The sequence below is a fragment of the Ovis aries genome, chromosome 24 (assembly GCF_016772045.2).
Source record: "Ovis aries strain OAR_USU_Benz2616 breed Rambouillet chromosome 24, ARS-UI_Ramb_v3.0, whole genome shotgun sequence".
Classification (NCBI taxonomy): Eukaryota; Metazoa; Chordata; class Mammalia; order Artiodactyla; family Bovidae; genus Ovis; species Ovis aries.
Window position 1 is genome coordinate 36195392 of NC_056077.1, and position 21675 is coordinate 36217066.

Sequence of the window (21675 nt, forward strand, 5' to 3'; positions counted from 1 at the left end):
GGTGTCTGCTCCGCCGCTGAGGCTCTTTCGGTCGTGTCTGTCAGCGCGGGTCTGTCCGTCTGTCGGCGTCTGTCACTGGAGTCCGTCTGGGCCCCGGGGTCTCTGGGTCTGGGCTCGGAGGGAGGGAGAGGGAGGGGAGGTGGCAGCCGGGGGAGGCAGGGAGGGGCGGGGGCGGAGACAAGGGGCGGGGGCGGGCGGGGGCGCCGAGCGGCCCGGAGGGGGTGTGTGCGGGGGGCCGGAGGCGGCGGCTGTCAGAGCCGGCTCAGCCTGCGCCGGGGAACATCGGCCGCCTCCAGCTCCCGGCGTGGCCCGGCCCGGCCTGGCCCGGCCGCCTCAGGTGAGTCTCCCGCCCCACCCGGGACCCCCACCACCACCACTCCGGGCAGCGGTCCATCCCGCGGCCCGGGTACGGTGAGCTCCCCGAGGGACCCAGGCCCCCAAAACGGGACGCCCCCTGCGCCCCCAGGGCCTGCCCAGCGACGCCCCCCGCCGCCCCACACTCATCCTTAACTCTTCCCTCGCCGCCACCGCATACTCACGGTTGCCCGCGCGGGAGACGGCAGCCCACAGGGCCCGCCGCCGCCTCTGCTCCCAGATTCCTGTGGGGACCCCCGACCGCCGCTGCCCCTGCTCTCTCCCAAGTCCGGAGCCCCCCGGAAGATGCCCCCAGCTTGGGGGCGGAATCTGAGCTGCGCAGGTTCCTGGAGCGCGGCTGGGTCCTCCGGGATCCCGCGACCCCAGTGCCCCTGCGCAGCGCCAGCCGAAGCCCCCTCCCAGACGCAGGCGTCCCCCTCCCGCGGGGACTCCGTCTCTATTTTGGGGATAGGGGAGGCTTAGCGGAAGCCCCGAGTTATAATTAGCCCCACTCGGGTTTCCTAGTTAATCTCCATCACCACCACCCAGCTCAGGACGGCGGGGGCTGGGTGAGGGGTGACCGGCGGGAGAGGGGGGTAGTTCCGACCCGGGGAATTTTGATCTCTTGGCTGGAGATGCCGGAACCGCAGCAGCTGCTGCCCCAAAATAGCGCCCCTGCCCCTGCAGCCGGGGATCTCCGGAGCTTCGAGAATACAGGCGTCCCGGCTCGCCCTTCAGACCCCTCGGCAATGCCCGCGATCCCCCAGACCCCCGCCCCAAGTTCCCGGCTCCTGGACTCGGGGCGGGGAGCGCCGTCCTTTTCTCGGTCTCTACTGCCCCCCGCCGGCGGCAGCGTGCACCGCAGCATCGGATGGATGGAGGACTTGAGTCCTGGGGGGCCAGGGCTGGCTAGCCTGTTGTCTGAAGCTAGGCGAGAGGGGTGCGCAGTAGACGGGCACCCGCCGGTATCAGTGCGCTGTGTCAGACAGTGGATGAGGCGGGGCTGGGTGGAGCAGGGTATGGAGTATGCAGGATTTGGGCTACCCCAAGGCCTGTGACCCACACCGTGAATGCCCAACCCATACCCCTCCAGGGCCCGGCCCTGGCCAACTGCAGGAGAGGCTGCGCCTTCACGCCACCTCAAGTTCCCCCATCGGGCGCCTCCCGTCAGTGAGGGCCCCGCCCCTGTCGGTGGCCTGCGGCCTCTAGTTGTGGTGCCTCCGCTGGGCCCAAGGCGCTCCACTGGGGGAAGGAGGTGAGGGCAGTGGGTTCTGCCTCGCAGGGGAGGGTATTGCTGGGCAGGTCTGTCTCTGTTCCCTGCATTTGTCTGTGTGTGTATGTGTATGTGTGTGTGTGCGCGCGCGCGCGCACACGCGTGCGTGTGCCTGATCTCTGTCCCCTCTAGCTTCTTGTATGTCCTTGTCTCTGCCTGTCTTCCTCCCTCCCTCCACTCTCTCCTCCTCTCTGCCAAACTGCCCCACCTCCTCTGCAGCTCAGTGATAACCCCTGGGCAAGAGTGTTACCTAATCATCTCCTCCCTCCTGGCAGCCTTGAGCCTTCAGCCTCTGCCTTTCTTTCTCCCAGCAGACGCCTGCCTGCCCTGGCAGCCATGAGGCCCCCGTGGTGTCCCCTGCACACGCCCTCCCTGGCTTCCCAGCTCCTTCTCCTCCTCTTCCTTCTGGGAGGAGGGGCAGAGGCCGAGGGCCCGGAGGACCCAGAGCTGCTGGTGATGGTGCGTGGGGGCCGGCTGCGGGGCCTCCGCCTAATGGCTCCCAGGGGCCCTGTCTCTGCTTTTCTGGGCATCCCCTTCGCAGAGCCACCTGTGGGCCCCCGTCGCTTTCTGCCACCGGAGCCCAAGCGGCCCTGGCCAGGGGTGCTGAATGCCACAGCCTTCCAAAGCGTCTGCTACCAGTATGTGGACACTCTGTACCCTGGCTTTGAGGGCACCGAGATGTGGAACCCCAACCGCGAGCTGAGTGAGGACTGCCTCTACCTCAACGTGTGGACACCGTACCCCCGGCCATCGTCCCCCACCCCTGTCCTCGTCTGGATCTATGGGGGTGGCTTCTACAGCGGGGCCTCCTCCCTGGACGTGTACGATGGCCGCTTCCTGACCCAGGCCGAGGGGACTGTGCTGGTGTCCATGAACTATCGGGTGGGCGCCTTTGGCTTCTTGGCACTGCCGGGGAGCAGGGAGGCCCCAGGCAATGTGGGGCTACTGGATCAGAGGCTGGCACTGCAGTGGGTGCAGGAGAATGTGGCAGCCTTCGGGGGGGACCCAGCGTCAGTGACTCTGTTTGGGGAAAGTGCAGGTGCCGCCTCCGTGGGCATGCACCTGCTGTCCCCACCCAGCCGGGGCCTGTTCCACAGGGCTGTGCTGCAGAGCGGGGCACCCAATGGGCCCTGGGCCACAGTGGGCGTAGGAGAGGCCCGCCGCAGGGCCACACTGCTGGCCCGCCTCGTGGGCTGTCCCCCGGGTGGGGCTGGTGGTAATGACACAGAGCTGGTGGCCTGCCTGCGGGCACGGCCAGCTCAGGACCTGGTGGACCATGAGTGGCGCGTGCTGCCTCAGGAAAGCGTCTTCCGCTTCTCCTTCGTGCCTGTGGTGGACGGAGACTTCCTCAGTGACACACCCGAGGCCCTCATCAATGCTGGAGACTTCCATGGCCTGCAGGTGACTAGTGGCTAGAGTGGGTGGAGCTGGTTCCACTAGGCCTGTTCTCCCACCCGCCCCGCCCCTTGGGGACCCAGGCATGAGGGTGCCTCCAGACCCACTCCCAAAGGCCCAGGCTTCTGGGACCCGTGGCCCCCTCCTCTTCCCTGAGGGCTCCATCCCAGGGTGGTCAGAGGGACAGAGAGGAAAGGAAATGTGGGTATATTTTCTCTTTCTCTCTTTCCCTTCCCCAATCTCGAACTCTCTTCCTCCCTGGTTCCGGATCTATAACTCTTCATGTCTCTGGCTCTTTGTCCATCTGTTTCTGTTTGCCTGTCTGTCTGTGCTTCCCCTCCCCCGCCCATCCCTCCATCCTGTCCCCCTAGGTGCTGGTGGGTGTGGTGAAGGATGAGGGCTCCTATTTTCTGGTTTATGGGGCCCCAGGCTTCAGCAAAGACAACGAGTCTCTCATCAGCCGGGCCCAGTTCCTGGCCGGGGTGCGGGTCGGGGTCCCCCAGGCAAGTGACCTGGCTGCCGAGGCTGTGGTCCTGCATTACACAGACTGGCTGCACCCTGAGGACCCAGCACGCCTAAGGGAGGCTTTGAGTGATGTGGTGGGCGACCACAACGTCGTGTGCCCCGTGGCCCAGCTGGCTGGGCGACTGGCTGCTCAGGGCGCTCGAGTCTATGCCTACATCTTTGAACACCGTGCATCCACGCTCTCCTGGCCCCTCTGGATGGGGGTCCCCCATGGCTACGAGATCGAGTTCATCTTCGGGCTCCCCCTGGAACCCTCGCTCAACTACACCATCGAGGAGAGAACCTTTGCCCAGCGACTGATGAGATACTGGGCCAACTTCGCCCGCACAGGGTCAGCGGTGCTGAGGGAAGGAGGGCCTCCAGGAGCCAGGGATAAACAGACAGAGAGAGGGGGAGATAAGCAGGCACAGAAACAAAAGGCCAAAGAGAGAGGGCAAGTTCACAAAGGAAAGGAGACAAAGAGGGAGAGAAAGAATGATAAAGGAGACCCTGAGAGAAGGGAAGGAGGAAGGCAAGATCCTGATGATACAAGAACAGAGCGGAGGGATAAAGGGGTCACCATAGCAGATAGGAGCAGGGAATCAGCCGGACCAGTGATGACTTCATTAGCTGTCTGAAGAAGGGGACCATAAATATCCCCATCACCTGGGTGTTGGCCAAAGTAATGATGTTCCTAGAGCTATGACTGGGCCTGGTTATAGAGAAAGGGCCCAGTAAATCATAGCAATTTTTTAAATGGGAGAAACAAAGAAACAAACAGAAATAATTGAGGGTAAAGAAGAGGAACAAAGGGGAGTTCCCTGATGGTCCAGTGGTTAAGACTTCCGGCTTCCACAGCAGAGGGTGTGGAACTACTGCATGCAGAGTGTGGCCAAAAAAACCCACACCAAAGAACAAGAATAGGAACAACAGAAAGAGGGAGGGCAGGAGGAAGGGAAAGACCCCAGAGGACAGAGCATAGTGGAAAAGAGAAAGGATTAATGAAGTGGTGGGAGGGGGGGAAATGGGCTCTCCGGGGAGCCTAGAGGGCAGGGCAGGGGTCAGGAAGCGGGCCGCCCCCTCCTACTCTCCATCTCCATTCCTCAGACCCCAGGGGCTGAGCCTCCCCTTTCCTTCCGCAGAGACCCCAATGACCCTCGGGACCCCAAAGCGCCACAGTGGCCACCGTATACGGCGGGAGCGCAGCAGTATGTGAGCCTGAATCTGCGGCCGCTAGAGGTGCGGCGAGGGCTGCGAGCCCAGGCCTGCGCTTTCTGGAATCGCTTCCTGCCCAAACTACTCAGCGCCACCGGTACGCCGGGGCCTACGGGCAGGGGCTGGGCGGCGCGGGGGCGGGGGCGTAAAGGGGCGTGGAGAAAGAGAGAGAGGGGATTGGGAGCTGGCCGGGTGTAACCCCTCTCTTCTCCCCCCCAGCCTCGGAGGCCCCCTGCACCTGCTCAGGCCCCGCCCACGGGGAGGCAGCCCCGAGGCCCAGGCCCGGCCTCCCCCTGCCCCTCCTTCTCCTCCTCTTTCTCCTCCTCTCCCGGCTCCTGCGGCTGTGACCACGGCCTCTCCCCCTCCGGCCTCAGGGCCCACACCCCCCCCTCTAAAGAGTGGTCGGATCGTGGGGAAGGGCCTCATTCAGGGATCTCCGACCCAGCGCCCCCTCCCTCCTCAAACCGAGAAACTGAAACTAGACAGGGAAGGGAGAGAGGAGGGGTGGGGGGAGGGGGGCGGTACACCTACGACCCATCTCAGGGACCCACACACCTTCATTGTTTAAATGGAAATGAAAAGGCCAATTCTTTTTTAATATATAAAATTATTCTCTGGAGCCTGAGCTCGGTGTTGGGGGGTGAGGGAGGCCCTGGGGCTAGATAGCACCCCTAGTGGAGCTATAAACGCCAACCATTTCTGTCTCTTCTCTTTTCCCCACCAACCCACGGAACTCCTCCTCTGATCCCTTCGATCCTCCTGTCTTCCGGTCATCTTCCCCTCCCTCCTCCTTACCGCCATCCTTCTCTGGCTCCGCCTCTACCCTCGCCCGCCCTCTGGTCTTGTCTTTCGCATATTCTCCTGATCCTCTTTCCACCACTTCACGTGGTCACCTGCATTCTCCGTGTCCTCTCTGAACTCACGCTACCCCCTCTCCAACCCTCGCATGTCCGTTCCCGTTCTTCCCTATGTCCTCTCCCCACCCACTTGCCGGGCACTCTGGCCGCAGACACGCTGGACGAGGCGGAGCGCCAGTGGAAGGCCGAGTTCCATCGCTGGAGCTCCTACATGGTGCACTGGAAGAACCAGTTTGACCATTACAGCAAGCAGGATCGCTGCGCAGACCTGTGACCCAGGCGGGACCCCCACATCCCCTGCCCTGCCCGCTCTGCCTGGCCCCTCAGCTGTATATACTATTTATTTATGGGCTGGGATATTACACGGAGGATCCCTAGACCCTGCCCACCCACCTCCGACTTTCCCCTGGGGCTCCCGGCCCTCTGCATGCCTCGGGCCGAGCCCCCTCCCCCGCGGTGCCTTCGCCCTCTGGGCTGCCAATAAACTGTTAACAGCCAAGGGAGTGTGCGCGACTGAGGAGTCGGGGTCCGGGTAGAATGCTCCAACCTCTGGGGCGGAGTGAATAAAGGGGTGGGTGTTAAGTCGGAGCGGGGAGAGGAAGCTGGGCGCAGCCAGTAGGGCCCGCCGCGAGTAGGAGTTCACGCCTGCGCAGTGAGGCTGGCGGTGCGGGCGCGGCGGTGCATTGTGGGAGACCCGAGGACCTGCTTGGTTCCTCACCGCCGCGATCGCGCCATGTGCTGCTACCAGGGGCCGGACGAGCGATCCCGGGGCCCTTGCGCCGGTGCTGCCTGCGATCAGCCCTAGACTCGGGGCGGAGGAGAGCTGGAACCTGGAGTTCGCGCCGCGCTGCCTGGAGGACGCACCTGCCTGGCCCGAAAACCGCCGCTCCCGCCCACCGCCCTGGAGCTGCTGAAAGACGTCCACCTGGGCCTGGCCCTGCCCGGCCGCGGCCCCACCCGCCTGGCCGTCGTCTCGGGCCACTACCTCTACTACCACTACGGCTGCGACGGAGTGGACGACCGCGGCTGGGGATGCGGCTACCGCACTCTGCAGACGCTGTTCTCATGGCCGGAGGGCCGGCCCGCGGGCGTACCCGAACTGGGTGCAATGCAGGCAGCCCTGGAGGACATGGGCGACAAGCCCCCCGGGTTCCGGGGCTCTCAGAGCTGGATCGGCTGTGTAGAAGCCAGCCTCTGCCTGGACCACTTCGGGGGGCCCCAAGGGCGGCTGCGTCATGTTACCCGTGGAGCAGGGCTTCAGGAGGAACTGGAGAGGCTGTACTCCCACTTCGCTGGGGGCGGGGGGCCTGTAATGGTTGGCGGGGATGCAGATGCCCAGTCCAAGGCCTTGCTGGGAGTATGCCTGGGCCCAGGCACCGAAGCCTACGTCCTGGTGTTGGACCCTCACTGTTGGGGTGCTCCGAAGAACCCCAGCGAACTACAGGCTGCTGGTTGGGTGGGCTGGCAAGAGGTAAGCACAGCCTTTGACCCCCACTCCTTCTACAACCTGTGCATGACCAGCTGTAACTCCGAAGAGCAGACCTGTGCCCTGGACTGAGGCTAAGTTCCCAGCACTGAGCTGCCTCTAGCCCTGTACACATTCATCCACCCTCATCTCAAAGGCAGAGGCTGCCTAATGTCAGACCCCCAGGAAGTTCCAGCAAAGCCTGGGACCTTTGCTGTCAATAAAGTGGGAAGACCCAGCTAACCATGGCCCCAGCAATTGGGGGGGAGAATTCAGGGAGGTCTATATTGTACTCTCTCTCTCTATATATAGATAGATAGATAGATAGATAGATAGATAGATAGATAGATAATAGATATATACACACACACATGTATATATTCTGCCTGCAATGCAAGAGACCCAGGTTTGATCCCCAGGTCAGGAAAGTCCCCTGGAGAAAAACATGGCAAGCCACTCCATTATTCTTGCCTGGAGAACTCTGTGGACAGAGGAGCCTGGTGGACAGAGGAGCCTGGTGGGCTACAGTCCATGGGGTCACAAAGAATCAGACACAACTGAGCAATGAACACTTCATATATACTAAGCCAAGAGTCACCACGCAAGTGCTTTTACTGGCAGTAGGGCTGAACGTACAAAAACTTCTCAGAGCTAGATAAGACAAGGCAGTCACAAGTACAGATGATGTCAGGAGTGAGGAAAAGTAGGGGAGTCAAAAGAAGTCCACATCATCTGGAGCATCCAGGTCGCGGTATTCCACAATGGCCCGTGGATCTCCACGGACCATCCTGTGCGGTCAGAAAGAGTTCAGATGGGGTTAGAGTTGAGGGTCTCTGAAAGGGAGTTTGCAGAGGACCAAGAAAACGTAACCATCTTAGCCCATTCTCACCTATTTCGAGGTTTCCCAGGGTAACCTCCCTGGCCTCGGAAGGCATCATAGTTCCCTCGGCCAGCACCATAGGGAGCATGGGGGTATGGGGGTCCTCCTGTGGGGACTGCAGGGCGAACAGCACCAGCTAGGAAAAAGATCAGCACAGAGTTGAAACATTGTGACCTCAACTATACCCTAAGTTTTCTTTCTCCCAGCCCCAGTTCAAGTCCTTCAGCTCCCTCTTACACTTACCTCCATAGCCCAAGATGGGGGGCCTGGGCTGACCATAGGGCATCAGGCCCTGGGGAGTCTGGTGTGGGTAGGGAAGTCCCGGGGTCAGACCTGGGGGGAGTACAACAAGGACAGGGACATGAATTACTGCGGGGGGGGGTGGGGGGGAACAATGTGCTTTTAGTAATATGGCCTGAGAGTGGGGTAGAAACTTAGGTCTCACCAGTTAGAACCAGGAGTCTTTGAACAGTCAAGGGACAGGGAATGGGGCAGACCCTCATGGATCGTATCTTACTCTGGGTAGGGCCTGGTGGCTGAGCCGGCTTGATCTCGGGCAGAGCAGGGCGCTTGGCATCAGTGAGAAAGTTGTTAAAAAAGGCTACCTCCTTCTTCACTTCCTCAATCTTTTCTGCATGCTTATTGAAGATATGTTTACGTACAAACTCGGGGCCCTGGGCAAAGACAAGAGGGGATCAGGACAGACTGAACAGTGTGGGCTCCCTCGCTGCCCAGACCCAAGCTTCAAGGACAGTCCTCCCCTCTCCAATCCCAGTGAACACTTCCTCCCCAGGCTTGAGGAGGCTTCCTGGCTCAACCCTCTCTTCCCACTGTCCTAACTACACAATTGTCATCACAGACCTTGAACTTCTTGCCACTGAGAGGGCATAGCCACTTATCCTTGCCCAGTTCCTGGGTGTTAGAGGTCACAAACTTTTCCACTTCCTGTTCAGGGTCTTTGCGACCCATCTTCTGGGCCTCTTCCTCTGAGAGAGATTCTCGCACACTCAGCAGCGGAGTCAGTTTCTCCTCAAATGTCTTCTGCCACTCTAGGACTATGGTTGGGGTACAGACAGGAGCAGGTTGGAGAAAGGAGCCAGGAGGAGTGGACTGGAGGAGAGGGTGCAGAGCAGTACTACCAGAGCAGAACCAAGGCCAGAGGCAGCTGGGAGCAAGCGAACCGGGATGGGGAGCAGGGACTCACCTTCCCCGTGACTGATGCGGTTGGGTGGCATGGGCCCCCGAACGTGGATGATGCCACAACGGTTGGGCATTTCATCCTCGTTGGGGTACTCGCACGTGTTATAATAATCCAGGGAATGCACGATGCGCAAATAGAGAAGGAGTTTGTCCAAAACCTAAAAAAAATGCGAAGCGGTGAGTTCATCCCTGTCGCCGCTTTACCACCTGAGCCAGGCTCTCCCACGCCCCCCTCCCACTGGCACCTTGATCAGCTTCTCATCCCGCTCCACGTTGATCTCCGCGGGGTTCCCTTCCTTCGGAGGCTCCTCGGGAGGGGCCCCCCCACTGCTCCCCAGCAGCTCCTCCTCCTCAGCGCTCACCTCCTCAATCAGGTAGTCAGTGATATTCTTCAAGATCGGGTTCTGTGAGGGCAGACTCTGGAGGGGTGAGGGGGAGGTCAGAGAGGCAGCCTAGGAACCTTCGCATGTGAAAAGGCAAAGTGGGGCAGAAAGGAGTTCAGGACTCAGCTGGCCTGTTACCTCGCCCTTATTAGATTTTAACATAATATTCTATATAACACTATATTTATAATAAATATAACATCACATTTATGTGTCTGTTCTGCTTAGCTCATAAATAATCACTAACATCAATCTGTTTCATTGAAGCTGAAGGTGCTGCCCAGGAGAAGGGCAAAGACATGGGTGGGTACAAGGGATCAAAGCTACAGATCAGGTAAGGCCCACAGCTGACGAGGTGGTAACAAGCTCCCCGAGGAGTCACTGACCGCTGGCAGGGCAGGAGTCCCGGGCTCCGGGGCCCAGAGCTGGGTCCTGTCGTCCAGTGTGTGGACCAGCTTGGCTGCCAGCTTGATGTCGTTGCGCACGATCTGCTTGTGCTGGGTGATGCCATTGATGTTGCGGACACGACGAGTGAGGTCTCTGTTCACGCCAGGGCTCAGCTCACACTCCCGGAGCTGGAAGGGACCGAAAGCTCTTCAACACTCACCTGAGAAGAGCCACTAGAAGACGGCCCAACTGACCACGCTAGTGATCAGACCCAGCCCCAAGTACAGGGACCAGGATGTCCTGTTCACTCCAACAGTCTCAGGGCCACACCCAGAGACAACTGCAGGGAGCAGGCAACATGGGTGAAATAAGGACTGGATGGATGAAGTCGTCAATGAACAAAGGAACGAGACTGTGTGGAGCATGCAAGGCCCCACTTTCTCTTCCTCAACAGCCCCACTCCCGGCACTCACTCGGATATTCTGCAGGTTCCAACAGATCTCCTTAATGTTCACGCTGCGGTCAAAGGTCACCCAACCACGGCGGAAAAACCTGAAGAAAATGCCCACATAATCCTGGGATGGAGGTGATGTTGGCCACTCATCTTCCCTAAACCTTTTCCCCAAGGTGTCCAGGGTCACTCCTCCCGCCTTCCTCACCTCCTCTCCGGCTGGGGCTCCGATAACGCCACACGCATAAAGCCTGGATATCGTTTACAAAGCTGGAAAAGCAGAAACAGAAACCCTACCTAGTGATTGACTTCAACAATTGATTTCTTCCTCCAATCCCTATGTCCTTAGAACCCTGGGGAACTGCCTTTTCATCTATCCTTGGACTAGGAAAAAAACAATACAAGGGCTTAAGAATAGCAGCAGCTAAAAGCAAATTGTGCAGTCAAGGCTGGCCTCTCTGAAGGCCGAGGGCCAAGGGGAAAGGGGCCTCCCTGTTAGAGAAACAGGGGCGTGTGTGCCTCAGAAGCAGCGCCAGGTTCCGTCCCCGTCATACCCACGCAAAGCCTGGGTGTCACCCCTGCCCCCACTCACAGAAATGATCTCAGCCCGGGAGATATTGGGTGCGATGTTGCGCATGAAGAGAGAGCACGTCTTATGCAGGGGCCGGGGCTTGCATTCCAGCCCGGGGGCGTCCTTAGGCTTCTCCCTCTCTTCTTCCTTGGGCTTCTCCTTTTCCTTGAGTGTTTCATCTACGCAGGGGGCAGTGGGAGCCGGCGAAAATTTATTGTTGGGTGAGGGGAAGACAGAGAAGTTGTTAAGCCTCCCCCAACCAGTCTCTCCCAAAAGGGCCCCCTCCTTATTAATTTCACCCGCCTCTTGCCTCCACACCAGCCCCCTCACCCTCCCCAGCACCGTCAATAGGAAGAGACTGAAAATAAAACCTACCAGCCTCTTCCTTCTCCTCCTCGGCCTGGCCACTCTCAGACTCTGACTCCGACTCGGACACACTGCCTTCATCAAAGCTGTCATCGCCACTGTGCTTCCTATTCCGCTTCTTACTGCTCTGTGAGACCCATAGCAAGGGGGGGAGTCAGGTACCAGGACCCAGCCCGGGCTGTGACCTTATCCAAGCGAGAACCTACCTTTTTGGCTTCTTTCTCAGAGTCTTCCTTTTTCTCTTCTTTGTCTCCATCACCTTCAGATTTCTTAGTTTTGTCATCACTGGAACTGTCATTTTCAGCCTATAGGTAGAAACAAATCACCAGGAACATCATTCTCTCCTTCAGCCTTTTTCAGAGGGCCCTGCCCAGCCTCTAGCAGCTCAGTCCAAGTTTGCCTCTCGCCCACCCAATACCCAACCCCCTAAAGCGGCTCCATTTCCCACGCCCCAGGCCTCACAGACAGCACCAGAAGCCCCAGCACTGAGACCTGTTTGCCGTCTTCTTTCTTGTCATCCTTTTCATTGGCCTTGCGCTCTCCATCACCCAGGCCTGGTCCGACCCGGCCTTCCTCTTTCTTGCTGGGCTCCCCAGGCTTTCCTGCCTGCTCCTCCTCCTCCTCCTGCTCCAGGATCCGCAGATCATTCTCTGTGCCTCCTTCCATCTTAATCACAGCTACCAACACAGGGAACAGAGGTCTCAATCCAAGGGTCTTGGCCTTCTGCCTCTGGCTTGCTATCAGTTTTCACCTTCAGCCAGGACCCTGGTCAGCAGACGAGCCCACCCTCCCAGCCCACACACCTGCATCGAGCATCTTGACAATGGCATCAGCTCTGTCTATGTCCAGCAGCAGATTATCAAACCAGCCACCCTCCATGAGAGACAGGAACACCCTTAGTCGGTTTTGCAGGGCCCCTCGGGCCTCCTGCCGACGCTTCCCCACCTCATCTGGGTGGTACTTAGACCGAAACCTGAGGAGGAAGGGGGAAGGGAAGAGCCAAACAGTCATTGGAGGCCAGAGCCAGGACATGGGGAGGGGCCCGGGAAAGTCAGGGCACAGCCCCCATCCTCTCACACCCACAGAAGGTCATGACAGCGGAGGTCAGGGGAAGGGGTGCACCTGAACCACCCACCCCCCGAAAGGAACAGAGGCTATGCTCTGAGAAGACCTGGGGGCGAGCCAGGAACTAAGCTCTAGATTTGCAAAGAGTATGACTACAGGGGGAGTCAGGGCTGGAGGCAGAATGACGCCCGAAGTGTCTGGGAAACACAAATTTTAAGGAATATAGTTTCCCACAGCTTCCCAGACTAACACTAAAGAAACAGCAGATCCCAAAGAACCTCCCTCTCCTTGCCAACCCAACTAGAATCATTAAAAGGATTGCTCCCACCAGCTCCCTCCATCCCTTGGTGGAAGACAGGAAAACCTGAAATCACCAGAAAGGAAAAGCCACAAAAGGCAGGACACCTTTCTCCCCTCTAGGGAAGATAAGCAGCTGGTGAAGGGACAGGGAAAGACCAAAGGGAGAAACTGAAGTGCCCTTATAACCTCAGGTACTGCCCACAGGGGTCAAGAGAGGACAGGGGTGGAGGGTTAGGTTAGAGCATGAAAAAGAAACACTTAGAATAGGACCCTGGGCAGGAGGGGGCGGGGAGGACAGAAGAATTAGGATATGCAAAGAAGGGCAAAGTTTGAGAAAGTCCCAGAATAAAAACGAGGAAAACTATAAAGACCAAATGAAAACTAGGAAAAAACAAAAACCCAGTGGAAAGAAGTGTTAGACAGGAGCAAGAATGGGGACAGAGAGAGAATGACAGGTTTATGAGCGAGTAAGACAAAGACAGGGGTTAGGAAGAAAGAGGAGACAGTGACAGAACAGAACCACAAGCTGAGCAGAAGAGGAAGGGAGAGCCGCAGGCGTCACCTCCAGGATCTTTACCTTGGCCGCTTGGTCAAACAGAGCTCAAGATTTAACTAGCCGCGCCCAGGGCCCATGCTGGCTGGTGGGCCACGGCTGGCTCCTGGCTGGGGCGCCCGGCCCGGGTGCCCCACCCCCGCGGGACTCCGCGGTGGGGGCCCTGACTGACTAGCTGCCTGAGCAATCACATTCAGCTAAACCGCTGCATTGTGCACAACGGTGCCCTGCCTGTCTGCCTGGCCCGGGCAGCGCGGTCAGCCCAGGGGGCTCATGTATGGGCTGGGTATGGTGGGGGTGGAGGTGGGTTTGCTCCGAGCTCCGTCGATGAGCGGGTGTAGTTCCCAGTTCTGGCTCTTTTCAAGGAGGAGGAGCAGAAAGAGGATGAGGAGGAGGAGGAGCAGGAAGGGGGGAAAAGATGGTTGATTAAAATTAAAACATCCACAAAAGGAAAAAAATCAAAATTCTTTTTCTGTCAAACGATCCTGAGAGCTTTGCTTTTCTTGTCTGGATTCACTCGTTGCTTTTGGGAGGACACCACCACCACACAGGGTCCCGGCGATCAGGGATGGCGGTGACCCCGAACGGCAAGGGGGAGGCGGTGCGTCTGCCGCCTCAGAGGAACAGGTGGCTCTGGCCAGCTGCCTGGAGGTGGCTCACTCACCGAGGACGGCGGGGAAGGGAGATGGGGGGGGGGGGGCCGTGGCGGACGTGGAGGTGAGGAGACCCATCAGCCAGGGCTGGCACACTCCCCTCCCCCGCCCCCAGAAGTGCTGGACTGGGTGAGCTGGGGAGAGCACAGGGCTGCAGGCTCCACTGGCGGGGCCAGGGGAAACATGCCAGGGAAAGGACGGCAGGTGAGGAGGGGCACTCACCACTCCTCATCCTTGTGAGCCAGGAAGAAGTCCTGCATCTGCTGCCTCCGGAAGTCCAGCTTGTAGTCGTTGTAGCGCTTGACCGCCTCGGTCTCATCCACAGCATCATCCAGGGACAGGAGGAACTCCTTGAAGGTCTTCATAACAGGGGGCGGCACGCCCAAGTCGATCTCTGCTATGCTGCCCAGCCTAGGGGGGCAGGGGGACGCACCAGTCAGGAAGTCTTGGATGTGGGGGAAGAGGGTGGGGAAATCGGGGGGCCAAGGCAGCCAGCTGCCCTCTCCCTTTGCCCACCAAGACCATCGCCCAAGGCACCAACGGCTGCCACCACCCACTGGTGCCCTTGCATGCCCAACCCAATTCTCCTGGCCTCAGCCACCCCAATTCATCCCCAAATGTGGACCCCCTTCTCCCGGCCCCCCGGAAGCGCAGGTCTCACCTGGCCTGGATAGGCAGAACAGGGTGCTGCACGATGTGGACGTCTGGGTGGCCCCAGGGCTGAGGGGGGCCATAAGCTGGGCCCCCACCCCCCCCAGCATAGGGCATCTCATAGCCACTGTGGTATGGGTCAGAGCTGTGCTCATCCCTGAGGGTGGGGGACACAAAAGTCAGACGGAGAAGGCAAGCAGCTCTCCAGAGGACAGAGGATGGGACCGAGGGGGGGTGCACGTGGACTGCGGTCTCTCCCACAAGGGCTTAAAGGGACCAAAAGAGATGACTTGAGGGGAAGTCTGAGCAAAGGAAATGACCAAGAAAGTTCTCAGCGGAAGTGAGGGAGGAGAGCTGAGGCCCGGAGAGAAGACAGAGAGACTGTTGCCATCTCACCAGTCTCGCCGCATGCGCTTCTGCGGGGGGCTGAGCTCGTGCCGAGGAGGGGAGAAACGCTCCCGCCGATTCCGGTCATAGTCACGATATTCGCCCCGACTGCGGCGCTCCCGGCCACGGTCCCACTCTCTGGAGGTAAGAACAAGTGGCAGTAAATACGACGACATAGCTGGGTATCCCAAGATCACACTCCTAGCAGGCTCTTTCTATCCTATCTGAGTTGTTGTTCAGTCGCTAACTCGTGTCCAACTCTGCAAGCTCATGGTCCCACCAGGCTCCTCCAGCCATGGGATTTTCCAGGCAAGAGTACTGGAGTAGGGTGCTCTTAGTTTGCTCAAATTCATGTCCACTGAGTCGGTGATGCCCTCTAACCTTCTCACCCTCTGCTGCCCCTTCTACTTTGGCCTTCAATCTTTCCCAGCATCAGGGTTTTTTCCAATGAGTCGGCTCTTTGCATCAGGTAGCTGAAGTACTGGATCTGAGACACCCAGACTAAAAGCTGGAAACTGTATTCCAAAAGAACCCTCTAAGCGGAAAGACTTGTCTACTTCCATCACTTCAGCCACTACCCACAAACTGATGGCTCGTCAACTCTTCCTCCAGCCTGGCCTTTTTTCTGAACTCCAGACCAACGTTACCAACCCCTTCTATTATTGCCACCTCCAATTCAACATGACCAGAATCAAGCCTGTTATTTTCATCACTATGGGCCCAAACTCACCGCCCCCCGCCCCCATGGTTTCCCGCTTTCGGCTGCACCAACAGACTGCCCCGGATCCAGTTATCAAGGGTCACTCCCACCGCTAACTTGTTATCAGCTTATTAATTCTCTGCCTCAAACCCAACAAAGGCTGTCCTTTCCCCTGCCATTCCCATAAACTCAGCCCAGGTCCATGTGCCCTGGTCCTGGCCACTTCTCCTTTTCAGCCTTGGTTTGTATTCCCTACCTCTGGTCTCTCCCCTTCCTCCTCTCCAAGGTCAAAGGGCTCTTTCTCAAACACAAATGCGAACATGTCATGCCTTTGCTTAAATTCAAAACTTTGGTTCCTGGCGACCATTCCAGATTCTCTACCAATCACCAGTGAACCCCATCTCCATCTTAACAAAGGAAAATCCTCTGCTATAACCCAGTAGTTCTCAAACTTTTCAGTCTTGGGACGACCTCCTTACACTCTTAAAAATTAAAGAGCTTTTGCTTATGTGAGTTATATTTATCAACATTTAACTGTATTCAAAATCAGAACAGAAAAAAAAAAACTATTAACTTTGAAGTCACACAGTAATACAAATTATATATTTGTACAAGAAATGGCTATTTTCCAAAAAAAAAAAAAAAAATTAAGTGAAAAAAGTTGCACTGTTTTTTTTCCCCCTTACAAATTTTTTCAAGGTCTGGCTTAATTTTAAAGGAGACAACTGGATTCTCACAGTATATGCTCCTCCATTCAACCTGTTAAGATACGTTGTTTGGTTGGAAAATGTGAAGATCTGGCCTCACAGTGATAAGTACCTGAAAAAGGGAGTACTTTAATAACCTTTTCAGATTACTGGGGATATTGTTTGTTTGGTTTGGCTGTGCCATGCAGCTTTCAAGATCTTAGTTCCCCAACCAGAAATCCGACCTGGGCTCTCGGCAGTGACAGCCCAGAGTCCCCAACCACTGGACTGTGAGGGAATTCACTATTCACTGTTTTTGATACTCCCCAAAATTCGGCAAGAGATAGTACCTTAAAGGCTAGTTGCAATGTTGACTCTGAAATCAAATCAATGAACATTTTGTACTCTGCTACATTAAAGTTCATTGTTCTACTTTGCTCTTTTAATGGACCTTTGCACATCTCATTACACAGTATTAACATATAATCATTTAGTACCACTACCTATCTCACCACAAAAGTCTTTAAAGCAATGGGGAGCTGACAAACTGACATTGTAGATAAAAAGTTTTCCAAAATTTAGTTTTCACTGGAAAGTTCCACTTTCTTATCGGCAACAAAACTGCCAATTTTCCCTAACGTAACAAGTGGTTAGACAGCAGCACCAACTCAATGGATATGAATTTGAGTACACTCTGGGAGACAGTGGGGGACAGAGGAGCCTGGCGTGCTGCAGTCCATGGGGTCACAGAGTCGGACACGACTTAGTGACTGAACAAGAGGAGCACGTTCTCTTAGCTTTTATTCCCAAGAAAATGTCTACCAAAAACCCAAATACGAATGAGCACTGTTTGACAGCCGTCCATTCAGGTAAAAGACAAAAACAGCATCTCACAGGTTGAAGAGGAGGGATCAGGGCTGTTAATTCAACTCACAACTCAACCCCACAGAAGCTTCCCCTCGAGATAACCACTGTACCACAGGCGTGCAGGCTTAGTTGTCCAGTCGTGTCCGGTTCCTTTCAGCCCCGTGGACTGTAGCCCGCCAGGCTCCTCTGTCCATGGGATTTTCCAGGCAAGAATCCTGGAGTGGGCTGCCACTTCCTACTCCAGGGGAACTTGCCAACCCAGGGATCGAACCCCGTCCTTGCAGGCGATTCTTTACCACTGTGTCACCTGGGAAGCCCAGGTGATACCATATGCAGAAGTGCTTTATGCATACTTCCTATTCATCACATGTATTAAAAACTATATTAAGAAGTTAAGAATTAATAAAGCTTAAAATTGTTATTGCTTCATCAATGACAGTACATGAAACTTTTTCAAACACTGGTGCCACTGCTTTGATTTGTGCTAGGGCACCAGCACAAATCAAAGCAGTTTTACTCACCGCTAGAGCACCAAATGTCAATACAGTGAAAGCAACAATACTACCTTAGTATTACTAAAAAAGCTGCAAGCTAATGACAAATGCTTGGAGAGGGTGTAGAGAAAGGGGGCCTCCCCACTACACTGCTGGCAGGATGTAAGCTGTCTGCAGCCACTACGGAAAACAGGATGGAGGTTCCGCAAAAGACTGATACTGCACCTGCCATATGATCTAGCAATCCTGCTTAGTCACCCAGTCATGTTCAGCTCTTTGCGAACCCACAGACTGCAGCCCGCCAGGCTCCTCTGTCCATGGGGATTCTCCAGGCAAGGATACTGGACCGGGTTGCCGTGCCCTCCTCCATGGGATCTTCCCAACCCAGATCTCCCACATCGCAAGCAGATTCTTCACTGTCTAAGCCACCAGAGAAGGCCTATTCCTGGGCATCACTCAGACAAAATCGTAAGTCAGAAAGATAAATGCAACCCTATGTTCACAGCAGCACTATTTACAGCAGCCAAGATATGCAAACAATATAAATGACCACCTAAAGAGGGATGGGTAAACCGACATGGTGTATGGTATTCACAAAGGAATACTACTTAGCCATAAAAAGGAATGAAATAATCCCATTGTAGCCACATGGGTGGACATAGAGATTATCATACTAGGTGAAGTAACTCAAAAAGAGAAAGACAAAGACTTTATATTACTTACACGTGGAATCTAAAATATAACACAAATGAACATATCTATGAAACAGAAACAGACTCATAGACATACAGGACAGACTTGTGGTTGCCAAGGGAGGAGAGGAATGGAGTGGGAGTTTGGCATTAGCAAGTGCAAGCTATTATATATAGAATTGGTAAGTGACAAGTTTTACTGTACAGCACAGGAAACTATTTAGTACTCTGTGATAAACCTTAATGAAAAAGAATTTTAAAAAAAAATTTTTTTAAGATAAAAAACAGCTGTAGGCTCACAGACCTCTGAGGGATTTTGAGAACCACTACTCTAAAAAAATTAGAACCTATGTTCTTTTCTGTGAACAACATTATGTCCTAACTCCAAGCTGTACACCCAATCTGTGTCTGAGGAATCCCCACTAATCTTTCCAAAATTTCCTAAGTATCCCCTTCCTGTCAGCCTCCCCTACAACACCTCCACCACTTCTCCCCTCCCTGAGATCTGTTCCCTCAACGTTTCACATCTTCATCATGACCTCTCATAGATAAATATATTCATTTACAGCATACACCCAAGGCCATTTTGCCCCACACTCCAAGCCCCTGACTGTCAATTCCTTAAAGACAATAACTATCCCTTGGCCATCTTCAGCATTCAGAAGAATGCTTTGGTTGTCTTTTATTTTTTTACACCTTTATTTGCTTTAATTTTTTGCTGCATTTATTCCCGGGCCATAAGTTTTTGTTTCTTCAGTTTCTTCCGGGATATCTTTTTCTTCTGGGCAGCCTCCTCTTCTGGTTTAGGAACAAGCCGTTCTTTTTCAGTAAGGATCACCTCAGCGTGGCAAGGAGAGCTCACGTACAGGTTGATCCGACCATGAGCTCTGTAAGTCCTGCACGGCATCCTGGGGGCTTTGTTCACCTGGATGTGCTCAATGACCACAGAATCTACATCTAAGCCCGTAAGTTCAACGTTACTCTCTGCATTTTTGAGCATGTGCAGTAAAAATTCAGCACTTTTTTTGGGCCACCAACCCTGGGTCCAGCCTCACTGCTTGGCCTGTGCACACCTACCAACTCCACCTTTACGACAGAATGGCACACATTGCTTCTTTCAAGTGACAGCCTTCAGATACTTGATGGCTTTTCAGATATGCATACCCTTAACTGCCTGGGCAGTCTCCTAAGTGTTCTTAAATGAACACAAAGATTTGAACCTCTTAAATGCATGATTTTGTGGGGTTTTCTGGATCAAGTGAATAGCACACCATTTTTAGAAGTCACCCCAGGCTGCTTACTGGAAAAGCATCTCCTGACTTTCTTAGAAAAATACTAAAGAAAACAAGGTGCTGTAGACAGTCTCCACAGTGAAGAGATATGTTGAGAGAAACACTGAACAACTTACTAAATAATTTCTTTTTCAAGAAGACACTAGATGAATAAATGCTACTGCAATAAGCCATCTCAAACTTTTTTCTGATAACCTATTTCCAAATCAAGTCTGACATCAACTGACTAGATACTTATGACATTCCTTAGATAAAAATCTTCCTCAATTCCTTTAAATATCAACTATTTAACAGAAAAACCTCAACTCTAATCTACTCCAGAACATCCCAGAAAGCTAATCACTAGCTACATCAAACCTAATCAACTAATCGCATCCACGGATCACCGATAGCATCACCAACTCAATGGACATGAGTTTTAGCAATCTCCAAGAGTTGGTGATGGACAGGGAAGCCTGGTATGCTGCAGTCCATGGGGTCACAAAGAGTTGGGCCCTACTGAGCAACTGAACTGAACTGATCACTGCTCAAAGAACTCTTTCTGATTCTAGGCTACACTATTACAAGTAACTTAAATCATATCCTAATAGAGAACTAGTCTGACAACCTCTCCAATCAAGCCAATTCTGTATTACTACTTTTTCTGAGTCAACTTTCTGGGGGTATAATTTACAAACAATAGAATGCACACACAAAGACTACTTTTTCCTACTCAAACTCTTACCTCCGTTGCTCTGATCTTCTGGACATTTCAAAAATTAAGCCATAGAGCAATGAAGTCGAACCACATGAAACAGTGAAGAACGAGCGATTTCATATGGCTCGACCTAATAAAGCTTTAAGAAAACTGCAATGAAACTTGAATGCCAGACAATAAAAGAGGGTGACGAAATTAAGAAAAAATTGTCTTACCGGTCATTCCAATCATCCCCTCGACGTCTTTCATCTCTCTCCCGGGAACGGTCGTAGTCGCTGCGCTCTCGTCTAAACTTGTCCCTGCGCCTTCGATCATACTCGTCATCACTGTCACCCATGGCTCTGGCTGAGGGGGCCTGGAATCCGGAGAGGGATAATCTGGGCGTTCAACAATGACGGCCAAGAGCAGAGGACCCCACCCCACCCCACCTTTGCAGCAGCATGCCCGCCTCCCTCCACAAAGGCCAGCCCTCCGCCGACCCCTCCATCATCAGGCCTCGGCCTCTGCAGCTGGAGGCCTCCGACTCTCCAGTCGCCCCCAGGGGCCTCCCCGCCCATTCGCAAGCCCCTCTCCCAGCTTCCCGCCCCAGCCCGGCTCTTCCCGCTCCAGGCCCCTCCCCCCACCTGGAAGCGGTCGCGGCCGTTAGTCTCGCGGTCCAGCCAGCAGGTTCTCTGGGAGATCTGGGCCCGCCCCTTGCCTCGGGCGCGCGACGGGGACGGCGAGGAAGGTAGAAGGAGACTGGGGGCTCTTGGCGACGGGGCCGAATAGACGCGAAGAAACCGGGACAGCCGAGGATGGACTGTCGGCGCGCGCAGCTCGAGCTGCGCCTGCGTCACCCACAGACCAGCGCCCGGAACCACAAACTGCACCCACCAGGGCCTGGTGGAGAAATAACTCCGAGAGGGAAAGGTGGGGAGCACCGGGGGCTGATGGGAAGGGGCGGGCACCCAGAAGTCTCGCGCGCTCTGCGCGACGAGAACTGTGAGGGCAAGAGGAACTACGGGAGCCGGGCGGGACCAAGCCTCGGGAGGGCGGTAAACTCCCCCTCCCCCCTCGGCCGTGAGGGAGCGCTTCCTCCCGCCGAGGTCGAAGGTCGCGCTTCCTCGGATGTGTCCGAAGTCTAAACCAGTTGGCATTCAGCCGCTTTCCCCTTATGTTTAACCGCGGAGCCCCCCGACTTCATCAGGAGTGGTTCTCCCCTCTCCTTGCGCAGGGCAGAGGTTTAGGGACTCTTCCGTTTTCGCGGATACAGCAACCATTTTAGAGCATTTCCCACCATTTTGTGATCCCACCAGAGAACCAGCCGTTATTGGTTGTCAGTATGCGCTACCTGCAAA

At 55.4% G+C, this 21675-nt stretch overlaps 3 protein-coding genes across 13 annotated transcripts; 2 read left to right on the top strand and 1 right to left on the bottom strand.

Moving 5' to 3' along the window:
* Window positions 1-250: 250 nt before the first annotated feature.
* ACHE (acetylcholinesterase (Cartwright blood group)) lies at window positions 251-6097 on the top strand. 9 transcript variants are annotated; one of them, XM_042240195.2, is made up of 6 exons: window positions 251-337; window positions 1448-1609; window positions 1939-3028; window positions 3394-3878; window positions 4669-4838; window positions 4961-6097. In XM_042240195.2, the coding sequence occupies exons 3-6, from the start codon at window positions 1964-1966 to the stop codon at window positions 5086-5088; spliced, it is 1848 nt and encodes a 615-aa protein (XP_042096129.1). In that variant the 5' UTR covers window positions 251-337; window positions 1448-1609; window positions 1939-1963; the 3' UTR covers window positions 5089-6097. The 9 variants fall into 9 exon arrangements, with proteins under 9 accessions (XP_042096129.1, XP_042096126.1, XP_042096123.1 ...); XM_042240192.2 differs by having other exon boundaries at window positions 1942-3028; XM_042240189.1 differs by having other exon boundaries at window positions 251-1609.
* Window positions 6098-6294: 197 nt separating this feature from the next.
* UFSP1 (UFM1 specific peptidase 1 (inactive)) lies at window positions 6295-7306 on the top strand. The gene has a single exon (XM_004021001.4). It carries the CDS (start codon window positions 6707-6709, stop codon window positions 7154-7156), a length of 450 nt encoding a protein of 149 aa, XP_004021050.1. The 5' UTR covers window positions 6295-6706; the 3' UTR covers window positions 7157-7306.
* A 337-nt stretch (window positions 7307-7643) lies between these two features.
* Window positions 7644-21203, bottom strand: SRRT (serrate, RNA effector molecule). 3 transcript variants are annotated; one of them, XM_027961907.2, is made up of 20 exons: window positions 20962-21203; window positions 20554-20693; window positions 14920-15048; window positions 14534-14680; window positions 14095-14283; window positions 12105-12274; window positions 11794-11978; window positions 11508-11606; window positions 11311-11428; window positions 10957-11114; window positions 10573-10634; window positions 10387-10465; window positions 9913-10101; window positions 9389-9562; window positions 9148-9301; window positions 8805-8998; window positions 8461-8617; window positions 8187-8276; window positions 7953-8079; window positions 7644-7851 (listed from the first exon to the last, which is right to left on the bottom strand). In XM_027961907.2, the coding sequence occupies exons 2-20, from the start codon at window positions 20673-20675 to the stop codon at window positions 7776-7778; spliced, it is 2619 nt and encodes an 872-aa protein (XP_027817708.1). In that variant the 5' UTR covers window positions 20676-20693; window positions 20962-21203; the 3' UTR covers window positions 7644-7775. The 3 variants fall into 3 exon arrangements, with proteins under 3 accessions (XP_027817708.1, XP_027817707.1, XP_042096130.1); XM_027961906.2 differs by having other exon boundaries at window positions 8187-8288; XM_042240196.2 differs by lacking the exons at window positions 14920-15048; window positions 20554-20693; window positions 20962-21203 and having other exon boundaries at window positions 8187-8288; window positions 14534-14918.
* Between the last annotated feature and the right edge of the window lie 472 nt (window positions 21204-21675).